Source organism: Wyeomyia smithii, chromosome 2 (assembly GCF_029784165.1).
Source record: "Wyeomyia smithii strain HCP4-BCI-WySm-NY-G18 chromosome 2, ASM2978416v1, whole genome shotgun sequence".
NCBI classification, from domain to species: Eukaryota; Metazoa; Arthropoda; class Insecta; order Diptera; family Culicidae; genus Wyeomyia; species Wyeomyia smithii.
This window is the reverse complement of record NC_073695.1, coordinates 106667032-106690047: the sequence shown is the minus strand read 5'-3', so window position 1 is coordinate 106690047 and position 23016 is coordinate 106667032. Positions and strand designations below refer to the sequence as shown.

The 23016-nt window shown below is 38.3% G+C and overlaps 2 protein-coding genes and 1 long non-coding RNA gene across 7 annotated transcripts in view; 1 reads left to right on the top strand and 2 right to left on the bottom strand.

Moving 5' to 3' along the window:
- Window positions 1–9670: 9670 nt before the first annotated feature.
- LOC129724945 (uncharacterized) lies at window positions 9671–13225 on the top strand. Of its 2 annotated transcripts, XR_008727989.1 has the most exons (5): window positions 9671–9774; window positions 9833–10102; window positions 10184–10420; window positions 10470–11558; window positions 12843–13225. XR_008727989.1 is itself a non-coding variant. In XM_055680237.1 (4 exons), exons 3-4 carry the CDS (start codon window positions 11015–11017, stop codon window positions 12962–12964), a joined length of 666 nt encoding a protein of 221 aa, XP_055536212.1. In that variant the 5' UTR covers window positions 9671–9774; window positions 9833–10102; window positions 10184–11014; the 3' UTR covers window positions 12965–13225. The 2 variants fall into 2 exon arrangements, 1 of the variants encoding a protein (XP_055536212.1); XM_055680237.1 differs by having other exon boundaries at window positions 10184–11558.
- On the bottom strand, window positions 12322–14250 carry LOC129724946 (uncharacterized). Its single transcript, XR_008727990.1, has 3 exons — window positions 14080–14250; window positions 13631–14020; window positions 12322–13563 (listed from the first exon to the last, which is right to left on the bottom strand). It is a non-coding gene; the product is annotated as an uncharacterized LOC129724946 (long non-coding RNA).
- A 4260-nt stretch (window positions 14251–18510) lies between these two features.
- Window positions 18511–23016, bottom strand: part of LOC129724944 (uncharacterized) — a 1074712-nt gene continuing 1070206 nt past the window's right edge. For all 4 annotated transcript variants that reach the window (XM_055680233.1, XM_055680234.1, XM_055680235.1 and 1 more), the window contains 8 exons: window positions 21671–22404; window positions 21448–21609; window positions 21179–21382; window positions 20854–21112; window positions 20519–20788; window positions 20126–20456; window positions 19701–20063; window positions 18511–19636 (listed from right to left, as the gene is read on the bottom strand). In XM_055680233.1, the coding sequence (XP_055536208.1) occupies window positions 19383–19636; window positions 19701–20063; window positions 20126–20456; window positions 20519–20788; window positions 20854–21112; window positions 21179–21382; window positions 21448–21609; window positions 21671–22404 (2577 nt within the window). In that variant the 3' untranslated portion in view covers window positions 18511–19382. The remainder of the gene's footprint in view (window positions 19637–19700; window positions 20064–20125; window positions 20457–20518; window positions 20789–20853; window positions 21113–21178; window positions 21383–21447; window positions 21610–21670; window positions 22405–23016) is intronic.

The following is a 23016-nucleotide window of genomic DNA, read 5'->3' as shown; positions in this document are numbered from 1 at the left end:
AATCGTAGTAAACAGGAGAGCTAATTTCTTTCCAATTACAAAATTCATTTCAAGAGACTTGACAGCAATCACGTTGGAGGCACCAACGCCCCACGGCAAAACTGAAATTTGTATCGCGTCAGCATACTTTCCAGGTGACGTGGGAGAAGTTCCTCCACCAGAGGTCGCTAGATTGGTTTCTTACTGTAAGGAACAAAACAAAGCTTTTATAATTGGATGTGATGCAAACGCCCATCACACGATTTGGGCCAGCACAGACATCAACAACAGGGGTGAGTACCTTTTAGACTTTATATCATCACAAGGGATAGATAAATGTAATAAGGGGGATAAACCAACTTTTGTAAATGTATTAAGACAAGAAGTTCTTGACCTTACACTATGTAGCCCGGTGATATCCGGCAGAATAAAAAATTGGCACGTATCAGATTAAGAATCTTTATCTGACCACAAGCAAATCTTATTTGATTATGAAGCAAATCAAGAACGCACTGAGTTCATAAGGGACCCCAGAAAAACAAACTGGGAGCTTTATAATTCAAAGCTAATGGCAGCTTTGAACAGCTTCGGAGGATGTTCCAAATCATACAGGGAGTTGGAAGAAAATTCCAAATATCTCTCAAATTTGATCCAACAGTCTTACCTTGATTGCTGCCCTGCAAAGATACGCTCTACAAATAGAGAAGTACCTTGGTGGAATCAATCTCTACAAAAACTTCGGAAAAAAACTCGGAAACTCTTCATCCGGGCTAAACGAACCCAACAGTGGGACGAATACAAGCAATCCCTCACCGCCTATAATAAAGAAATAAGAAGATCTAAAAGGATTCACTGGTGGCATACATGTGAAAACATTGAAAATACTCCAACAGCCGCCAGGCTGCAAAAAATCCTTGCGAAAGATCACTCAAATGAGTTGGGTACTCTAAGAAAAGAAGATGGTTCTTGTACTAGCTCTGCTAGAGAAATATTAGAGTTAACGATGAAAACACACTTTCCTGGGTCGATCATTAACTCAAGTGAAGACCAAAGTACATCTGTATCAAGTACTGGAAATCTTATAACCAGGACAGAAATTCACGAAACAGTGAATACGATGACTGGGCTAGTAAGAACTAGGGATGATGCAATTACTTTGGCCAACCAAATTTTTACCGAAAGTAGAGTTGAATGGGCAATAGACTCCTTTGAACCCTTCAAGTCACCTGGTAGAGACGGAATCTATCCGGTACTACTACAGAAAGGTAAAACAGTTCTGATGCCCATTCTAACACAACTCTTTCAATCCAGCTTAATTCTAGGCTATATTGCGGAAGCGTGGCGACAAGTACGGGTTATTTTTATCCCTAAGGCCAACAAAAGGAACAAATCTCTGCCAAAATCCTTTAGGCCAATTAGCTTATCGTCAGTCGCTCTCAAAACAATGGAAAAAATAATCGGTGAGCACATCAAATCATCATATCTTTCTAATACTCCTCTTAGTAAATATCAATTTGCTTACCAGGAGGGGAAATCGTCGGTAACTGCACTCCATACTATAGTTACAAAACTAGAAAAATCTTTTGCTGCAAAAGAAATTTCCCTTACGGCGTTCCTTGATATTGAAGGGGCATTTGATAACTCGTCTCATGACTCAATGGCTGCTGCAATGGAGAAACGTGGTTTTGACAATTGCATTATTCATTGGATAAGCGAGATGTTATCAAAAAGAGAAATAGCAGCAAGCCTTGGTAGCTCTAATATAAGTGTAACAGCTATTAAAGGGTGCCCACAAGGAGGGGTGATATCTCCTCTGCTATAGTCATTAATAGTTGATGATCTTCTAAAAAAATTGATGGAAGAAGGCTTTGAAGTAGTTGGATTTGCTGATGATATTGTCATTATTGTTCGTGGCAAGTATGATGATATCATCACAGACCGAATGCAATTTGCCTTAAACATTATTTTCTCGTGGTGCGATAAGGAAGGCTTAAATGTAAATCCTTCAAAAACCACTATCGTCCCATTTACACGTAGAAAAAAGACTAGGCTTAATGATATTATGCTAAAAGGTGAGCTTCTTAAACTCTCAGATAACGTCAAATACCTTGGAGTAACTCTTGACAAAAAACTTAACTGGAATACACATCTAGAGCAGGCAATAAAAAAAGCTACAAATACTCTATGGATATGTAATAAAACTTTTGGTAAACAATGGGGACTCAAACCGAAAATGATCCATTGGATATATTCGGCCATAGTGAGACCCAGAATTACCTATGCTTCACTAGTCTGGTGGACAAAAACAAGGGAGAAAGGTGCTCAATATAAGTTGGAAAAACTTCAACGGCTAGCCACTCTCTCAATAACGGGTGCAATGAGAAGCACACCCACCAAGGCATTGGAAGCTCTACTGTTTATGCTTCCACTGCATCAATTCATACAATTAGAAGCCGAAAAGAGTGCCTTACGGATCAAAAGATCATTGAGGCTCTTTGAGGGTGATTTAACGGGTCATCTAGGTATTCTAAAAACTATTCGTATCAATCCCCTAGTGATAAACAATGAAGACCGGATGGAGAAAAGATACAATTTTGAAAGACGATTTCGAATGTTTGAACCTGAGCGTGATGTTTGGGAACGCGGTGGTCCTGATCTCCGCCCAGGATCAATCATTTTCTACACAGATGGTTCAAAAATGAACAATCGAGTGGGAGCAGGAGTAACTGGCCCAGGAATAGACCTGTCAGTTCCAATGGGCCAATGGCCAACTGTCTTCCAAGCTGAAGTCCAAGCAATACTAGAATGTTCTGAAATATGCCTACGCAGGAAATACAGACACTCAAACATTTGCATGATGTCCGACAGTCAAGCAGCGTTGAAGGCTTTGAAGTCTGCGACATGCACATCAAAACTAGTTTGGGAGTGTGTTCAATCACTCCAAACACTGGGTTGTAATAATCAAGAAGACTTATACTGGGTTCCTGGTCACTGTGGAATAGATGGGAACGAAAGAGCCGATGAATTGGCAAGACTTGGATCGTCTCATCAGTTCATAGGACCAGAACCCTTCTGTGGTCTATCCGCTTGTTCCCTTAGAATGGAACTAAAAGCATGGGAAACTCTGAAAGTGGAATCCAACTGGACAAACACCTTCATCGGTAGGCAGTCGAAACGGTTCATCACTCCGAACGTTTCTATGACTCGTAAAATACTGGATCTTTCAAAAAAAGATCTAAGCACGTATACTGGTTTAATAACAGGGCATTGTCCGAGCCGTTATCATTTGAAGGTTATGAAAAAACTTCAAGATGATACATGTCGAGTATGTGGCATGGAAAAAGAAGACTCGGAACATCTGTTATGCCGATGTCCGGCAATTTTAATCAAAAGATATAAGTTCTTCGAGAGAGGTCTTCTGGAACCCTCTGAAATCTGGAGAACAAATCCCAGTACGGTTGTGCGCTTCATACGAAGTATAATACCGGACTGGACTAATGCTATTGGCCAGACTATAACGACCACTTCCAAAAATTAAAAAGGGGGAATATGTCACAAAATATCAAAAAATTGGTCGCAGTGACGAAAATACCCAACACGGAAAAAAATGACTGGAACCTACAGGCAACTAGAATTAAAGGATACTCATATCTAAACCCTCGAATTAATTCGAAATAAAATTGAAATACAAATTTTCGATAGGTACCTTCACACAAATGTACTTTGAACAGCGACCTCGGGTCCACCTGTGCAACATGTGCACTAACGTGGGACAAAAAATAAATTCTAGCACCCATGCACTTTTCGTGTTCCTCATGGGTTCTATAACAACCGTGTAACTTTTCGGATCGATCGGTGGATCTATATTTTGCGCGCGATTTTCAAAGTTTCCATACGATTTAATATGGGAAAATCCACTTTTTCAAAACTTATTCTCTAGAGATATCCAGTTGGCTCCTAAAAATATATTGATACATGATATTTGAGGGAAATTCTCCTGCACGCTCGTTCAATTTTACTCTAAATTGGTTAAAAAGAACTCACTTTCGTATTTTGATTCAAAATGTCAAAAATGAGTAATATTGATTAACGAAACTGAGTAACTTTCACCCAGTTTTCGTATTTTTTTGTTTTGCTCACTTTTGGGTAACCGTTCATTTTATATCAGTTCGCTGTAAACAAAAGCTAAGCATATAACAGTTCCCTGTTTGTTTCGCTTATTCGTACATGGATTTAGTTTTGAAAGTACTGCAACGAATAGTTTACAATAAAATAATAATCCGCTCTTTGATATATGAGCCCCAAGTCAAATAAGCGTGTGCTGCAGTCGTGAGGGAACGAAACGCGAAGCATGAGTGCATAAAAACATCGGACACGTCCGCTTGTTCGAATAACTTCTGTTTTTGTTACATTGATTTTGTAACATATTGATCAGGCTATTTAAGTGGTCAGATCCATATTCTTAAATCATGGATGAGACGGTAATGTTAATTCTTTTTGTAATACTAGTTGGTTCCTGTATAGCTTGAAGTATACTTTTATTCGTGATGCTGTTAGAGGAAAAACCAAAAATTTCTATATGTTTGGTGCTAGGTTGTTGGTGGGAACAGCCCTTACAGTCATAATACCAGAAGGAATTCGTTCCTTGTACGATGGAAGCTCGGATGGAAGCAATTTGAAGTTAAATACGTGGGCACCTCTCTAACACCGGACAATAAACACAGCGCTGATTTATCCACATTTGGGCTCTCCCTAGTGCTGAGCTTTGTCTCCATGATACTTGTACCGAGCTGTAGCTTTTTTACGCGAAGCAATCCGAAAGATGGTAATAATATAAAATATTAATAATTAGGTAACTTGATGGGAAATAAATCTACAACATTTTAACGATTTTTCTTATGTTGTTTTCAAATTTCAATTTCCGAATTTCCTAATGTTTTCTTTTGCGTAGGGAAGTCAAATTAACGAAACTGAGTAACAGTTACTCAGTTTGGCTAATGTAGAAATATCCATTGGTTGACCCCTCCACAGCAGTGCTGACCAGAGCTGCGATTAATCCAAGCAACATGCTGACTATGACGAGAGAGAAAATATCATCGCACTCGTTTCTTTCTCTCATAAATAGCCAGCAACCATCACAGTAAGCGTGAGGTTCCGACAAGTGATTCAATATCTTGTCTCTTTTGTTGCCATTTTCGGCTTCTCATTGTCAATCGTCGTGAATATACAGAGTTCACTCGGAAATATCAGTGCAATGCAAATCAAGGTGATTTTTGGAATATCAAAAATCGTTTCAGTAGCGTGATTATGTCAGTGCTAGCTTGAAGTTTGTTGCTATCAGGATTTTTTAAAATTGATCTGCTTTGCGGTCTGTGACGATCCCAACTCAAGATATGGCAACCAATGAACTAGGTTTATAATTTCAAACCAGTGGTTATAGGTGTCGCTTGATGGGCTGGCACAACAACTCCGAGTATTCGGAACACAACCGGAACAGGTCCGCATTTTTACATTTTTCAATGAGAGGCATGGTAGGATTTTAAGCACTTCTAAGCACTGCTTTGATCATCGTTACCATATTTCTGAAACATATTCCGGTCATATATCCGAAACCAGTCGATTAACTCCGGCCATCCTCTTCGTTAAAAGAAAATATGAATAAAAACTAGGAGAAAAGCAAAACCGTTCCGAACCAAAATTGAACAGTTTCAAAGTTGAACCGTGCCAACATTTAACAGGATCTGTATATAAATATACATACCCATACATATTTAAAAGTTTTCTGTTTTGCCACCCGCGATTCATTTTTTGCCGCGAACCCCACTGTCTTTAGTTTAACCTACAACAAGCATAATATTCAAGAATCAAATTAATAAACTCATGCTGTCAAAAAGCAAATAAAAATGCAATATTATTTTTCAGATATGAGATCATTTGAAAAATATTAAAAGAATTTTTTTTTTTACAATTGGTGTTATGAAGAAGCATATTCTCTACTGAGAATAAAAATGAATGATAATACAGATTCAAAATGTACCAAACTAAAATACGCTCAGTAACAAAACGAAGTAATAGTTGTTAATTGACAATGATTTTAGTCGGCGTGCAGCCAAACCGAACCAAGCGTCGAAAAACATTTACCGCCGCAATTGCTGTGTACAAGCTGTTACAGAGAATTTTTGTTATAATATCGTTATCAAATGCTCAAACGATTTCGTTACTTCATAATAGATAGATTATTACTTCTCATATCCACTGGGTGTCAATAACTCAAGAAAACGGTGCTTAGTTCGGTCTGATCGCATGCCGACCATATATCAATATCATACATATCAATTGAAGAAAAATCATTGATTTTATGTTTGCTATCCTCATAACATCATGCTGTCAAAATGAACTTGATATTTCTGCTGGTTCAATCTCAGTACAGCCATACCCGAATGATCGAGAAAGATTGCAAGAAAAAAATGAGAGTGAGAGTTGACGCTAAGAGAATCATTGTAACATCGCAAACTCTTTTGTAATGAACCATGCATCGTAGTTGGCTGATTCTGGTGTTGCATCATTTTGGCGTAATGTCAGTAGTATGATATTGACTTTCCGCAGCTCTGGTGCTGACAACTAAAAGACGTGCACAATTAACTTTCTTAAATACTTATGTATAATCTTTCTTTTCCAATCGAACATTCGAGCGATCAGGACGCTAATAATAAAAACCATTTTGTAACCGTACTTGCTAGTTTGATTATCGTTCTTTTCGGTGATATACTCCGTTTCCTTGTCATCTGACAGGTTATCGGTCCAGCAACGCGGCGCGAGTGAAGTTTGAGTATTCCCGAATCGAAGATTTTTTTCATTTTATCGAATTGCGTCATCTTTGTTCCATCGTCGTAAAATGGCGGAGGCAAATGTCGTCTTGGAGCGGCTGAATGATTTCAACTGGAGCAGCTGGAAATTCCGCATGGAATTGCTGTTGTTGAAATGGGAGCTGTTCGATGTGACAACGAAGCCGAAACCGGAGCCGGTGACTAATGTTTGGTTAGCAAAAGATGGAAAAGCGAGGGCAACGATCGGTTTGGCGTTGGAAAACAACCAATTGTGCCACGTAATGGGCGCTGATACAGCAATGGCAATGTGGCAAGCATTGAAAAAGTATCACGAGCGCGGATCACTGACGAACAAAATACATGTTCTACGCAAGCTGTTGTCGCTGCGATTAACGGAAGGTGGTTATATGTCAGACCATCTGCTGCAGGTGACAGAGCTGGTGAATCGTTTGGTAGGCATGGGTGAGAAAATAATGAGTGAGCATTGGATCATCGCTATTATTTTATCAAGCCTACCGGAAACGTACGATACGCTGATAACGGCGCTGGAAAGTCGGCCAGAGGAGGATTTGAGCCTGGAATATGTAAAGGGCAAACTTCTAGATGAGTGGCGACGTCGTAATGAAAACAACATGGCCGAAAAGGCATTGAAAATTTCAGCTCGTAGTAGTGGTAGCAACAAAAATAGGAAAACGTGTCATTACTGCAAGCAGGAGGGACACTTCCGGAGAGATTGCCCAAGGTTGAACGCTGATAAGCAGAAAAAAGTTCAACTATTCGAGTCCACAGCAGAAAGCCAAAGTGACTGTAACAGAGTTAACTGAAGAAGCAGCCGATATATGTTTCTCGGCTACCGCGGATAAAGAGCAATGTTTTTCAGTCGGTTCAGCAGAGCCGGTAGACGGCAACTGGTATCTTGATTCGGGCTGCACGAAGCATATGACGGGAAAAATGGAGAACCTCGACAGAATAGAAAAGTCGGCGGTTTGTTTGGCGGACGGTAAAAAGATTCCTGCTAGTAATGTAGGCTCTTGCAAGCTGCGCGTGATAGGAGGAGATGGCGAGTGTGAAACTATAACCATGGAAAGTGTACTTTTTGTGCCTGGTCTTGCTGGAAATTTATTGTCTGTCAGCAGAATGATCGACGAGGGATTTAGTGTTTGCTTTGATAATGGTGGTTGCCGTATCATGAAAAATGATAAAGTGATAATAGCTGGGGAACGAAAAGGTGGCCTAAATTGCGTGATGCGACCTACTCAGCAAGTGCTTCTTTCATCAGTTGGGCATTCTGTTTCATGTCAACATTTGTGGCATCGGCGTTTGGGCCATCGGCATATTGATGCAGTGAAGAAAATTGTTGAAAAGCAAATGGGTATGGACTTGAAAATAAGCGATTGCGGGGTGCGATCAGTTTGTGGAGTGTGTTGTGAAGGGAAGCTGACTAGGTATCCCTTTCATGTGTCAGAAACGAAATCGTCCGCTGTGCTAGACTTGGTACATTCGGATGTGTGTGGTGCCATGGATGTTTGTACGCCTAGTGGTAACAGGTATGTGCTGACGATGATCGACGACTATAGTAAATACACGCTGATATATTTACTGAAAAATAAATCGGAAGCTTACGACAAAATTTGTGAATACGTGGCCCTGGTGCAAAATCTGTTTGGAAAGAAACCGAAAGTACTACGTACAGACGGCGGTGGTGAATACTCCAGTATAAAACTGAAGCAATTTCTGGCTCGAAACGGAATTATCTTGCAACAAACAGCGCCTTATAGCCAGAGCCGGATTTAGGGCGGGCCAGGGGGCCCGGGCCCCGGGCCCTCACATTTTTGGGGCCCCCACAAAACGAGAAAAGTTCTTTTCTCTATCAAAAATGAGATTCAATCAAAAGTTCAATTTACAGCAAGAAAATTTGAACAGACCATTTCAATTTGAAATTTTTCTTCAGTGTTATTTTTTCGCGAGCGCCAATATCACAACTACATCCAAGATCCTTCGATTCTCTTGGAATGACACACATTAACACACCATTTGAATTGGCCCTGACGCCTCTGTTGATATTGGTTTGGTTTTTACTTGTGAAAGTGAAGGAAGAAAATATTTCTGCTTTTGTTTTCACACATAAATTGACAATTGCATATGGAAATTCGCATAGGTGCGAACAGCCTTAAAAATCTCTTTTACTTGTGTCAGGGCCAATCGAACCAGCGCGCATGGGAGATCAAGCAGGAAAGGAAATACATAATCCACAAGTTTTTTTAATGCATTGCTGTTGATTCCGAAAATTAGTTTACTTGTCCGAATCAGGGATACCAGATTTGCGTTGTAAAATGCAAATGTTCAGAGTCCGTGTGCAGATTTTTTTGACCTGCAGATGTGTGTAGTTTTTTCCTAGTTTCTGTAGATTATTGCCAGCGTAGCCTTATATTTGCGCAGTCTTACTCGAATTGTGTGCAAATTTTTGCCTGCGGATCGCATTTTTTTTCAAATTGCGGCAGGTTATTTTCAGATATCAAGAAAAAATTCCGGATTTCGAGCAGTTGCAGATATCTTTCGAAAACATCTGGCATCTCTGGTCCAAATCAGTTAGATCTGGCTGTAAACAGTGAGCAAGAACCGAATTTATTATTACATTTCCGGAATACTTCGTGATAAGGGCGAATCTAACAAATTGTAAACAAATAGAGATTTTAACGAAAACATATAAAACGAATCATTATCTACCTTAAAACTTCGAGATAATATTGTATCTCTTTTCTAACTATTGGTAAATTTGATATTTGTTAAAGGCGAAATTTGCTTTATTTCGAAACGAACATAGAAATCGAGATACGCCCTTTTTGTTGTTTACGTTAGTGAAGGGCGAAACTTGAACTCCATGTTGATGAGTAAGCGAAATCAGAGTTGTCAACAAAACAAACGTGGAAGTAAATAATTCAATCATGAACTTTTCGAATGCTAGTTGGTAAGATAACATTTTTACAATCAAATAGAGGCCATAAGCAACATTTAAATAATTTCAGATGCAGCTGCTTTGTTGGACAAGTCGCCTGTTTCATTCACAGATAGCTCGTTTTCGGAATGTGAACCAACACTAACCACTCTTACTGCTGAGTACTCTTCTCTTCAACCCAGCAACATTTCAGAGGTTTACAATGAAACAATCGTGAACGGGAATGACAAAACGAGAACAAGCCTATCGGCCTGTGAGTGTAAAGTTTTAAATGCGATGAACGACACAGAAAAATCTTTTTCTGCTGCATTTCCGGAGAATCACGGAATTGATTATACAGGTAACGAATGATTGTATATTCATTATTTTTATAGGTTAAAAGTATGTTATTTACATTCGAAAATTTTACTACGCACTGCAGCGCACAAGGAATCGCAAACCGTAAACCTAAGGATTTCACTTGATTGGAAACGGCTGGAATCATACCAAGAATATACACAGACTACGTTAACTGCGTTAACGTTAACGTTAAATCCCTAATATAGCGAATTCCAAAATCAAACATTCGAAAGTATCACAGTGGATAACTGCACGGGAATACTCAACAACGAGTCACTGTCGAAGAAGTTGGATCATTCGTGGAACAGTCTATCTAATGGTAATCAATCACATTAATTAAAAAAAAAATATTTTCATTTTATTTTCAGCTGAAATGTCAACTGGCGAATGCACCAAAGATTTTTTAAATAATGATTTCAAGCCTCATGTTCACAATTTGTCAAAGCTTTCTGGATTCAATTTAGAGCCACAATGGCTTTCGAATAATCAACACATGAAAACCTCAATTGAACATGGAAAAAACGATCTGGTCACCGATAGATTTAGTGACTCACTTACTGCTCGCAGAATTTCAAACCTTCCGGGTGAAAATCTGCTTTCGAGAAGATACCCTGCTGATGAAACTTTTCGCTCACAAATAAGATCACGCAAAAGACCGAATGTCAGCAGCAGTCGGACTAGTGATAGACTCGTCCACACACTCCGATTATTAAATATTACTAACTACTCTAGAGGTAACATACTGTTCAAAAGTAGCTCTAATTGAGAAAATTCTAGCTCATTGCGATGTGCAAAGCAAAATGATAGTAGCACAAACCGCAGTAGCAAGCTCAGTACGACGAATGATACAAGTCTCGCACATTATTCGGGTGGCAATATACTATTAACCAGACTTCCTACTAAACACTATAGCATGCGAAAGAAGGACGATCAGAATAACTATTCAAACGATGAATGTGAAAAAAGTTATGGAATATGGCAGAATAAATCAAACACTGATGAAGATTGGTCAACAACAAGGTCCACGGGGCGTTCTGGTTATCCGAACAGTCGATCATTGCTTCAACTAAATTCAGTAGAAACGAGACTTGAACCCAATTTAACATTGGATTCGATTCATAATGATTTGTCATTTCGTAACGTTTACTGTAGTACACCGAAACATTTGAAAGTTTGCGAGTTCGCGAATGGTATGAATCGAATGAATACCGAAGAAACACCATATCATCACCTCCAAATTGATTTTCTCGACTCAGAATACGAGCCAGGTGATCTGAACTCAGAATATGATGAATTTGAGGATGGTGGCATAGACAATGAAGGATTGTATAATATAATAGGAGATGTTGAACCAATGACAAATTTTTCGATGGATGAATATTTTGAAAAATATCGTAACAGAATTATCAGCGATAATGAGTTAGAAGATGATGCGAACAATAACAGAAAGGAAGCAGGTAAAATATTTAGGACTTTCAACATTTTGGGAGTTACTTGACCTTAGGCTATTGCACAATGGTGCAGAAACCGAAGTTAGGGGGAAATTTTGATCTTGAGCTCGACAGCAATATTTGAAAGTGAAACTTTCTTCTACAAAGTTGTTACATATGTTAGAGCGCTTATTAGAAAATTATCAAAAATTGGGGTGACCCAAATTTTCGATGAAATCATTTATTTATTTTTTTATGTTTGTAAATAGAACAAAAAGTTGTTCTACAATGTTATATCTTCGTTAATTTTAAGCAAGTGTAGAAAAAAGTTTTTCTCTATCTTTGAAAATAACCGATTAAATTTTTTTTTCAATTCTCACATTAAAACTGTCTCTGAATAACTTTTAGGGGTTTTCAAGGAAAACAATTTACAATACTGACATCATGAGTATTTCAACTCTACCTAAGTTATTCATGTTTTTCATCAAACTAATATTTTCATTTGTAAGTCGTTCTTTTTGGGATAAACATGAAAAATACCTGTAGGCCTCATTTTTAAGGGCACATTTGACTTTATACATGGAGATATTTTTTTAAAAAATGTGTTATATTTTATATTTGAGTGAATTTATTTTGAAAACATGACAAAAAAATCGTAATATTTTTTATAGATTTAACATGTGAAAGAATATAGATTTAATTTTTTGATATTTTCTCCTAAAACTAGAAATAACTACCGTAACCCTATTTCGGAACTGTAGGGAATCTTCGTCGTAAAAAATCAAACCCGTATTTTTGTTGGGTAGTTAGGGTCGATGTATTTCACTTCCCAAAAAAATGTATTGTTATTGAACCAGTTTATCAATTTTCGATCTTTAAGGATCAAATTAAAAGCATTTATATCTACGCATGTCCCAAGGAAAAATACAAAAAAAAAATAAACCTGTGCTTTTACATGCAAAAAAGTAGAGTTGAGTTATTCAGAATGTTAGCATTGCAAATTTTTTATCCTTAAAAGCCCTAAAAGTCGCTCAAAGACAGATTCATTGTGAAAGTTGAAATAAAAAATTAGAGTGGAAAATGTATTTAGCGACGCTAATCGTTGATTCGCTAGCTATAAAATTTAGCTCGATAATTGCTGAACACTAAACCCACGGATTAGCGATTAGCGTTTTGAAAGCCAAAATTTAAGCGACGCTTACTAGCTTAAAAATTAGAAAATTTACTCAACCAACTGAAAATTAGCGTCACTAATATCAGTATTGTTTAACGTGAGAATATCTAACTATCTATTAATACATTCATCAACAGATGAAAACGAGGATCCTGGATTTGAAGAACTGGGGAAAGATGATTGTCGTAAGAAGATAAAGAAAATGTCACTGTGGCAAATAAACAAAACTGCTAAGGAACGTGGTGAAAAATACCTATGAATGGACGGTACAGTTGTTCCAGCTAGGAAAATACAGGATCCATGCCACTGTTTTTTCTTGAAATGCTATGAAAAGTACAGTAATGCTTTACGTGAGCGGTTATTATCAAATCTGTTGAAACTTTCATCTTCAGGCCAAAATCAATTTATTAGGAATCATATAGTGATTAGTGAAACAAGTCGACAAACGGTTAGTTAAATAACATTAATTTTAAAAACTATTTAAATAACACATACATTATTTTTATGGGTTCTCAACTCACGGAGATTATACACACGTAAATATTTTTTACCAGCTATTAAAGGGAAAATTCGAGCGTGTAAAAAAATGTTTGAATCAACGCTCAATATTAAAGATAAAAAAACCCGTTGCCTTTCAAAAAAGATGATTTTCAACAATGGGATGTCCTACGACGACCAACGAGTTAAAAATGGCGGTCAGCGTCGCGTACCGATGGAGCACATCAAGTATATAGAAAACCACATTAATAGTTGCGCCAATCTCTTGAAACATTCTAGCCTTGATTCCGCTTAGATTTGGTTCATCTGAATCTTTCATATGTGTTTATGCCAAAATAGTATCCTATTTGCAATTAAAATCTGTAAAGGAAAAAAATATTTCTTCATATTATGCGGTAACGTAAATCAACATAAGTACATTATTTACCGTGTGCTGTTTATGCGAAAAAAAACTGTATAATGAACGTTCTACGTGTAATCCCTAAACGCTCTAAAGGGCACAGTACTATGCTCCTCAAATCAGTAGACAGCAAAAGCATGCCTTCTTCGTTTCATAATAAAGATGAAGATACTGTTGGTGAACGATTGATGGACATGGGTGCCCTGATATTCAAGTAAGTTTGTAGTTATGAATATTTCAAACATTGGTTGGGCTCGCATAAGCATGTTTTATGCTTCGTGATTACGAAAAATAAGTTTTGGATTAATTTCGTCACAGTCTCCTGACACATTCTAGCCTCAGTTTCACTTAAATTTGGTTCATCTAAATCTTTTGGATGCGTTTATGCCGAAATAATAATCTATTTGCGAGTAAAATCTGTAGAGGGAAAAATATTATATATTATTCGGTAATATAAACTAACATACATTATTTACCATATGCTGTTTAAGCTGTTAATGGGAAGTGTTTATAATGAACAAACTGCTTAAAATATTACTCATTTGAAATATTAAATTTTATTTAAACCAATAAAAAGCAAAAGGCGTATTCGGAGCTGTAACGTAAACAAGGCGTAAAGTGAAGGGCGATACTGTCAAGCAAAGGAAAATTGGGCGTACAGTAAAAGGCGACACTTCGCAAAAAAGCAAAACAGGGCGAATAGTATTGGGCGATACTTTTGCTATCTCATAATATGGGCATATTTCAAAAGGGCTTATTTACAAAGTATCGCAATTGTGGGCGAGTAAAACAAATTCGCGGAAAATACATGTAAGACGAAAGAAATTCAAATCTGAGACGTAACATACATCAAACTACAGCAATTAGGCTTTCAACAGCATATTTGGATGACAAATATATTGTTAAACCGTGAATTAGGATTTGAATTTGTAAGTGAAAACTTTGTTCGCCTTTTGTGAGTTTTGTTGTCATTGCTAGTTTCGCCCTAATCACGAAGTAGTCCGGAATATATTTATTTTTATTCAATAGGGGGGTTTGTTAGTAGCTTAAGTATTTATGATAAATATTAGTTAATAATGAGTTTGTGTTGCCAATCACAAATGGTGACTTCTCAACACTGTTAGAAATTTGTAATTTTAAATATCAAGGTTTGTTTGCTTTCGCAATTAGGACTTATCATTCGTAGGGATTCTAACCTAACCTTGTCAAATGAAGGAAATAAACTTACAACTACTTAATTCCTAACTAATGAGGCTATAAAGAGAGCTTATCGTAGCAATTGAGGATTGCAACGATTTTTGTCGAAAATTGGTAATAATTTTATTTGACATAGCTTCTAATGTCTCAACACCAGTAAGTCTATGTACATGGTGACAAAAAAGTCCGGTCACACTTTTTGGGGTCGCCTGTAGCCTACACGTTACATCTCTCTGGTGCCATCTATATTCTGAATTCGCCGGAATCCCGCCCAATCTGCACGAAAGCTGGCCAGGAACCTTAAAATGAACCGAGAATCAATCCGCCTGCTTCGCAAGGATTTAAAACTTACACCGTACAAAAAACAGGTGGTTCATGGGGTTACCAAAGCTACAAAGGACAAGAGGTACCAACGATCGCGGGAGTTGCTCGGTTGGCGCGCAGATGACGAGATTATTTTTTCGGACGAGAAGCTGTTCGTTTTGGAGCAAACAGTCAATCGCCAAAATGATCGAGTTTGGAGTGTGAGCCTCCAGCAAGCTCCTGCGGACAAGCTGAACGTTTCCCGGTTCCAAAATAAGACGTCAGTAATGGTTTGGGGAGCCATTTGCAAGAGAGGTAAACTGCCTCTTATTAATGTCGATAAAGGGGTCAAAATCAACGCAGCGTTCATCACTACCTGGACACGGTTTTGAATAAAAATGTTCTGCCTCAAGCTGAACTATTGTTTGAAGACGATTACTACTGCTTCTAGCAAGATGGCGCCCCATCCCACACCGCAAAGGATGTTCAGACGTGGTGTGAGGTAAACTTGACCGATTTCATTTCGAAGAATGAATGGCCTCCGTCGTCTCCGGATCTGAATCCACTGGATTATTTCGTGTAGAGATACATGATGTCGAAGCTGAACGACTATAAAATAACAAATTTGGATCAATTCAAGCGAATTATCACGAAAATCTGGGACGAGATGCCGATAAAGCACGTGCGCGCCGCTTGCGACGACTTGCCGAGACGTCTGAGCTGGTTCGATCAGAGAAAGGTGGTGTAATTCCGAGTTACCGTCTGTGAAGTATCTTTATGAGTTACTGAATAAAGCTATGAAAGCCAGATTCAGACTTTCTTCTTATTCTTTGAAATATTGAGATTTTCCTGTGTGACCGGACTATTTTGTCACACTGTAATTCGAGTGTACTAAACCAAGGAGGACGATTCAAAATCATTTTCAGAATTTTATTCTGAATTCTTTGGAGCATTTTCTTCCTCGTTAAACAACAACTTGACCAGATCGTTACAGCATAAAGCATTGCTGGTCTAAAAATTTGATTATAAATCAGAAGTTAATTCTTTAAACAAAGTTTAGAATTCCAGTTAAAACATCTCGTATATTTAATGCACTTTGCTTGTATACTAATGTGCTCTTTGAAAATAAGTTTTTGTCGTAAATTAGTCCCAAGTACTTAATCTTGTCAGACCAACTTAAAGTAACCCCATTCATCTTGACAACGTGATTATTATTTGGGTTGAGGAAAGAAGCCCTAGTCTTTTGGGGAAAAATTATCATTTGAGTTTTTGAAGCATTGGGAGAGATTTTCCACTTTTGTAAGTAGGAAGAAAAAATATCTAAACTTTTCTGCAATCGACTGCATATAACACGAAGACTTTTTCCTTTTACGGAAATGCTTGTATCATCGCAGAACAATGACTTTGTGCATTCTGGAGGTAAATCAGGAAGATCTGAAGTAAATATGTTGTACAGGACTGGACCCAAGACTGAACCTTGAGGCACACCTGCTCTGACAGGAAATCTATCAGATTTTGAACTCTGATGGACAACCTTCAGTGTTCGATCAGTTAGATAATTTTTTAAAATTTTGATTGGAAAAATTGGAAAATTAACAGTTAGCAATTTCGTAATCAAACCCTTATTGCAAACACTGTCGAATGCTTTTTCTATGTCTAAAAGAGCAGCTCCGGTGGAAAAACCTTCAGATTTGTTAGCTCGTACCATATTAGCAACTCTGAGCAATTGATGAGTTGTGGAATGCCCATGGCGAAATCCAAACATCATTCTGTTGAGAATAATTCACTCAAACAGTTTACTTATTGGAGAAAGCAAACTGATTGGTAGATAACTTGAAACCTCAGCTGGATTCTTATCCGGCTTTAAAATTGGAATAATTTTTGCATTTGTGCTCTCAGGAATATGTTTGATTAATATGTTAAAGATTCCAGTTCTGTTACAAATAGCCTCGAAACAGGAAGCTTCACGCAAATGCATTGTACAGATCTAGCTGAACTGTTGAAAATTTCGGCAAAAAGCTCACGGTAAACCACTTTTGAAGCGAAAATGTTTCGGTTTTGAATGTGTATACTATCCTGCAAGCCCCAACAATAATTTGCAGTGGAAGACAGGTCAAAGTAATGCTCGAAACAGACTTCGCTCTATTTGTCAAAACCTGGTCAAAACCATGGTCCAATCTCAATCATGCCTTAAACGTAGATTTGAAACCATTCGTGACGCTGGAAGACAACAAGCAAGGGCACGGGTTCTCGAATCTGTTGTTCAACATTCAGGTTTCCTTTTTTATCATACTATGGTTGTTAGCAAGTTTAATTACATTAACTGCAGAGGAGCACAGGGTGTCACCGTGAAAGTGACACACATATTTGAGAGCTCTTTTTCGCATTGCAATGTCTACCTCGTTAATCAGCTATGTTTGTTTTGATTATGACACATGTTAATAGTTCACTTGTAAGTGATAAATGCAGTGTTTCACTTTTTTCAGAGGCAAATTGCAATGGATTCAAGAAGAGAGCAAAACAACATTTTGTATCTTGCTGTCAATGTGCCCTATAGAAATTAAGGAATGCGAAACTTTCTGCATCTCTCATTTCATCGTACAGAATATGGTCAAAACGAACCCATCCGGGCGATATGTGACGTCTTTAATAATGCATTTGACTCATTTGACTTCAATGTATCAAGTGTTACTTTCAAAAATAGGCTTAAGTGAATATTATAATTTGTTAGCATTAGGTTCGATTTTCTGTCAGAGCTAAGTTAAGTAGTTTCATGTGTCATCTTGGTAATAGTAATAATAGTATGTTGTATTGTTGTTAGACTTAATTTAAAGCATGTTAATACTCGATCAAAAGATGGTGGGGTTTTTACGCGCATTTGGGTGTTTCGCAAGAAATTTTCCAAATGGGCTTTTCCCCATCCTCCCATAAATTTCATTAAGACCAAAAAGGTCAGATGATATAATTAAATAAATACAAATACAAATACATCTAGATTTGAGCAGATTGTTCATTTACAGAGCCATGAAACGATTTGAGGAAACTACCACGGTTGTCCCCAAGCAGAAAGAGCACCTGGTATTTTTTCTACGCCAGCAAAAAAAGTTCCGACCAAATACCGTTTTGCATATAGCTGGTGAAACCCCACAAAAAAGACCCACCGGGTTGAAACCCAATCTTCACTAAGGTTACTCCCAGTTAACCTCCTGAGAAGTTAAGAGTCGCTAGAGGTAATAGGTCGCAACAGGATTGGAGCCGGACTAATAGACGCATGCAATACTTACGCACGCACCATCTGTATGTAGATTTCAAGGCGGCGTATGATTCAGTGAATTTAGATAATAAAGTAAAAGTCAGTATCGAATACTTCTATTTGAATTCGGCTTCAATAAAAACGATATCTCATGTAATTAGTGGTAAATAAAGTGTTTTAATAGCATTTATGGATACGCTTATATTTTTGTTTAAATGTACACATAGTAAAAGTAATATAATATACAGACCTTTACTAACAGAAAAGCAAACAAAAAAGGCTTACATTATTAACTTCCCGCAATAATCGTTTCGGACACTTAGTGGTTATATTCAGTTATATAGAGCTTTGTTTATAAATTATCACTTAAATATGTGGAAAATACTAAAAGACATGATCGTTCACTAAAATAAAATATGCGCTCTTACTCTACCAAGAATGCTAGATAAACGGCTTAAAATTGCAATTGTAATCGTTCTTAATGTAAAGCTTTCCTTTCGAGTAACTTTAGTTTAAACTCATCTAGTCCTACGATAATCTTAATAAGGAAATTGGTTCAAAATAATGGCTTTTCGCGGGACTAAATTTAATGCTAGAAAACGTCCGTTTCACTAACTGCTTGCCTGTCGCTCTTGATACTTATACAACATATTTCATTCGATCGTAAGATTACTCTAAAATAAATGGTTTGAACAGTTTCGTCGCGTAGCAAGTAGTTCATAATTTAGTACATAAATAAAGGTTCAAGTGATGCTTAAACATACTCCGTAAGTCAATCAAATAACTGATTAAATTGTTCCATAACTGATGATTGGATATTTCTAGGATCATTACTTAGGTACACTCAATACACACAATTGTATCATCAGATTTAGCGGGTGCAATCAAGCTTTATATTATGTTTCTATCATAGAGGTTAGAGCTAGAATATTAATTCCACTTATAGACAAGGTGTGTTAGCTGCTTTGTACAAAAATACTTTTCGTGGGTGAGAGTAAAGATAGACAACAAGACCGTTTACTTCGTTCAGAGGTGGACGGTAATCGTGTCGGAGGCGTTCGTGGTGCTGGAATTGTTCTGGGCTGTGGTAGAAGCTGTTGTATTACTGTTCTGTCGTTCTATTGGTTTGGTGTTTTCTTCTTGGGCTTTGTTGTATTCCTGACTGGTGGACGCAACGCTATGCGACTTTCGCAGCAAAGCATGCCGGTTTTGCTGGGGCCAAAGTGGATTCTCCAGCGCCTCGTCGGGACTTAGCGAAATATCGGCTATGATGCCACTTTCTAAGGATGAGGAAATTTTGCGTTAGTTATCTAGGCAAGTTCATATCAAGTATTGTAGACTTACCCATTGAACATTGGCTCACTAGCGTGGTAGATCTTTGATGTTTCTTAAAGTTCATCTTCAGAGGCGCCGGAGCGTTTGGGTCGGTTATGTTGAGGGTGAGGCGTTTGCATGTGGTGATGCTGGCGGTGGTACTATTGCCACTTGAGCTACTAGCACTACAGCCAGATGAAACAGCGGAACTGCTTCCGATACCACTTCCGATCGTGGTCGTACCATCGCAACCGCTCGCCGTCGAGCCAGTTTCGGTGCTGACCACAGAACTGCCCGACGATGACGAGCTACTGACGGAAATAATCGATTGTGGTCGTTTCACACTTTTCGATTCCGGCAACGCTCCGATAAAGGAATTGCGTAGTTTGGGTGCTGCTTTGAAATAAAAATAAATAGTAAAAACTTAAAAGAAATAAGATGCGTCTAACTATTACTTTTCCCAAACATTGTAATACTGATGGAACGATCGTTGATCTGATCTTGACTGGGACGGATGTCGAGGCAGGGTTTGCTGCCAATCCCCATTGACGACATTTCTGCTAAACGAATTTCCCTGTTCCGTTTTGCCTGCTTCCAGAGTAGCTTAGATATTTCCTCGGTCCATGTATTTTTGATGTCTTCGCTCATGGTTTGTAAGGTCCAGGTGTCGCCGGGCTTCCGTTTCCTGAACCAAATCTCAAATTTATATGGCGAATCACCCACATGGGCTGTCAGCCCAATATCGGACGTTTTTATACTGTTTTTGTAGATGTATATGTCGAGATTCTAAAAGTAAACATTACAGGCGTTAAAAATGATAAGAATATTTTATAGTATGGTTTCACAACCTTTCGATCGGGAAATCGTCGTGCCTTGCTGAACAGAACCAATTCTTCAAATAGGAACACCTGCCGAAGAGATTTCTTACCGGCTTTTCCTTCCCACACAAGAAACTCATTTTGGCGCAATAGTCGACCCTGTTCTTTCACGTTGACATCACAATCTCGCAGAGAGTCCATCGCTAGAAGATCATTACCATGTCTCAGCTGGAAGCGGACCATCTCTTCTGCCTTCTGCAATTGCTCTAGATCTTCAAGAATCTCCTGGTTGGCGGTATTCTAAGGTGGATCAGAAAAGCTTTATGAGTCAATTAATCGAGTATCAAATGAGAGGTTAGCAGTACCTGAGCAGGTGCACAGGCCTTCATAAGCTGTTGAAGCAGCAAGGCGTACTTTCCCATTCGTTGCACCGGCTTCAAGAGGTAGGAAGCCAGATCCATTTTGTCGTTCAACTCCATTTGCTTGGTTTTGAAGAATTGAGTTCCATTCTCGCTCATCAGGGAGTCACTCTTTGGTTTGTTCTTGTTGTACAAAGCGTACAGGTAAAATTTGGACTCATGGCGCAGAAATGCACTGCCGACCTTCATCGGATGGTGTTCACAACTGATTGCATTGAAGATTTTTTTTGTTATTATGTAATGCTTGTAAAATTCTACGTGTACTACTTACTTCTCCAGTTCGTTCAGGAAATGCTGCTGATGAAACTCGCATATTCGCTCGATATTTCCAAAAATAACGTTCCGTTGGCCGCGCAAAGCCTGTGGTATGTCTTCACGTAGAAGTTCTTGCATATAATTTTCGATTACGTACTGCAGTGATCGCACGTAGTCGCGTTCTGTTCCAATCATCTCACGCATGATCAATAGAAGCGTTCTGGAAACGAAAAGATCAGTAAGAATTAATCTCGGTTAGTCTACTCAAACCCGATAAAAACATACTTCTGTGTCTTTTGGTCAAACACGTTGTTCTCCTCGTAATCTAGCTGCAAGTTCGACGCATGACAATACAAGTGGGCATTTGCCTGTAGCGGTATCTGTAGATCTAGAGATGGCTTTGACATTCCTTCAAAGCAGTCCTCGTCTAAATCGTCACTGTTAGTGCTGAAATGGGACAAAACAAAAACATTAAGAATCTACTCAGCATTGAGTATGGACTTCCTACCATCCATTCTTCGGATCGTTAAGGCTTTGACACGAGCAAGTTCGCTCGAGTTTCTCGTTTCCTTCACAGCGATCGCATCCACCGAGGCCAGAGTCAGCCATTTTCGATTGCTCTTCTTCGTCTTCCTCGTGTTGATGAATGTGACCATGATCCGTTTTGCAGCGAGTTTCATTTGATCCAATCAGTGCCGATATACACCTGGAAACCGGAATTGTTTGTTGTCCAAATTTACCTTTTTCTGGAGTACTCGTGGCCGTGATAGTATCGTCCGATAAACTTAGGTCTAAACTGATATTATCACTGGTACTGGTAGTGTTGGTATCTCCGTTGTTACTACTGGCTAAAACTAACTTTTTGCATTGTTCCAACAAACGGGGAACGTCGATCTTTTCCGCCAGCTTCAGCAACTCTACCTGCGCTACATCATCAAACGATTGTGATTCGATTAGTTTGTGCAAGCGAGTGGTTTCCTCTAGACGCTCGCGAGTTCGCTCGAGTTGTTCCTGGTGCTGGTCGATATCATCTTTCAACAACTGCAGAGTATCCTTACGGATTTCCAAGTCTGCTGACGCATCGTGTAGGTCCTTTCCCTTCGCTAGGTGCTTCTTCGAGATGAAGTAGAATTTCTCAAATTCCTGGCTGAGATCTCGCACACGGTCCACGTTTTCCAGTGTGGAAGCGTCGTTAAAACTCAGCAAGGCTTTTCTGCCGTCATTCCGAATCCAAGAGATTACCTGTGGCGATTGGACAGAGTGTGAATTTCAAGAAGAACAAGGGTTTGTTTTCGAACGGCCGAACTTTTTATTTGAGGTTCGGAACGAGGGATCTCCCGAGTATTTACATTTCCATTCCCGTGTTAGTTGTTCACTTATTCTATGATAATAATGGGGTTATCAAAAGTAAAAATTGTGCTCACTGCTCTTGTAGAGAACTATATTATTATTGGCAATGATTCGCGACTGTTGCTGTAATCATTTCCATGCTTTTATTATCTCTTCAAAATATAATAAATGTACCACTGGTATAGTACAGATAAAACAAGATGGAACGACACAAATCAGATTTTTACATATCGAATAGTTCTTAAAATTTACATTAAAAATCGTCTTTTAGGAACAAAATATTCAACTTATACAAAACGATATGGATAAAAATAAGTTTTTAATTTGGCATATAGTTTCAAATAGATAACCTCGCCAAATTGATAATAAATTGTACGACTCTTTCCGGTTTGGCTGTACCTTGTATAAAGTGCTCATTTCAACTTTTTACGACTTATATAATCTCTTGGACATTCAGAGCATTATTATAATATATGTTGATACGATTATGACATGTAAACACAT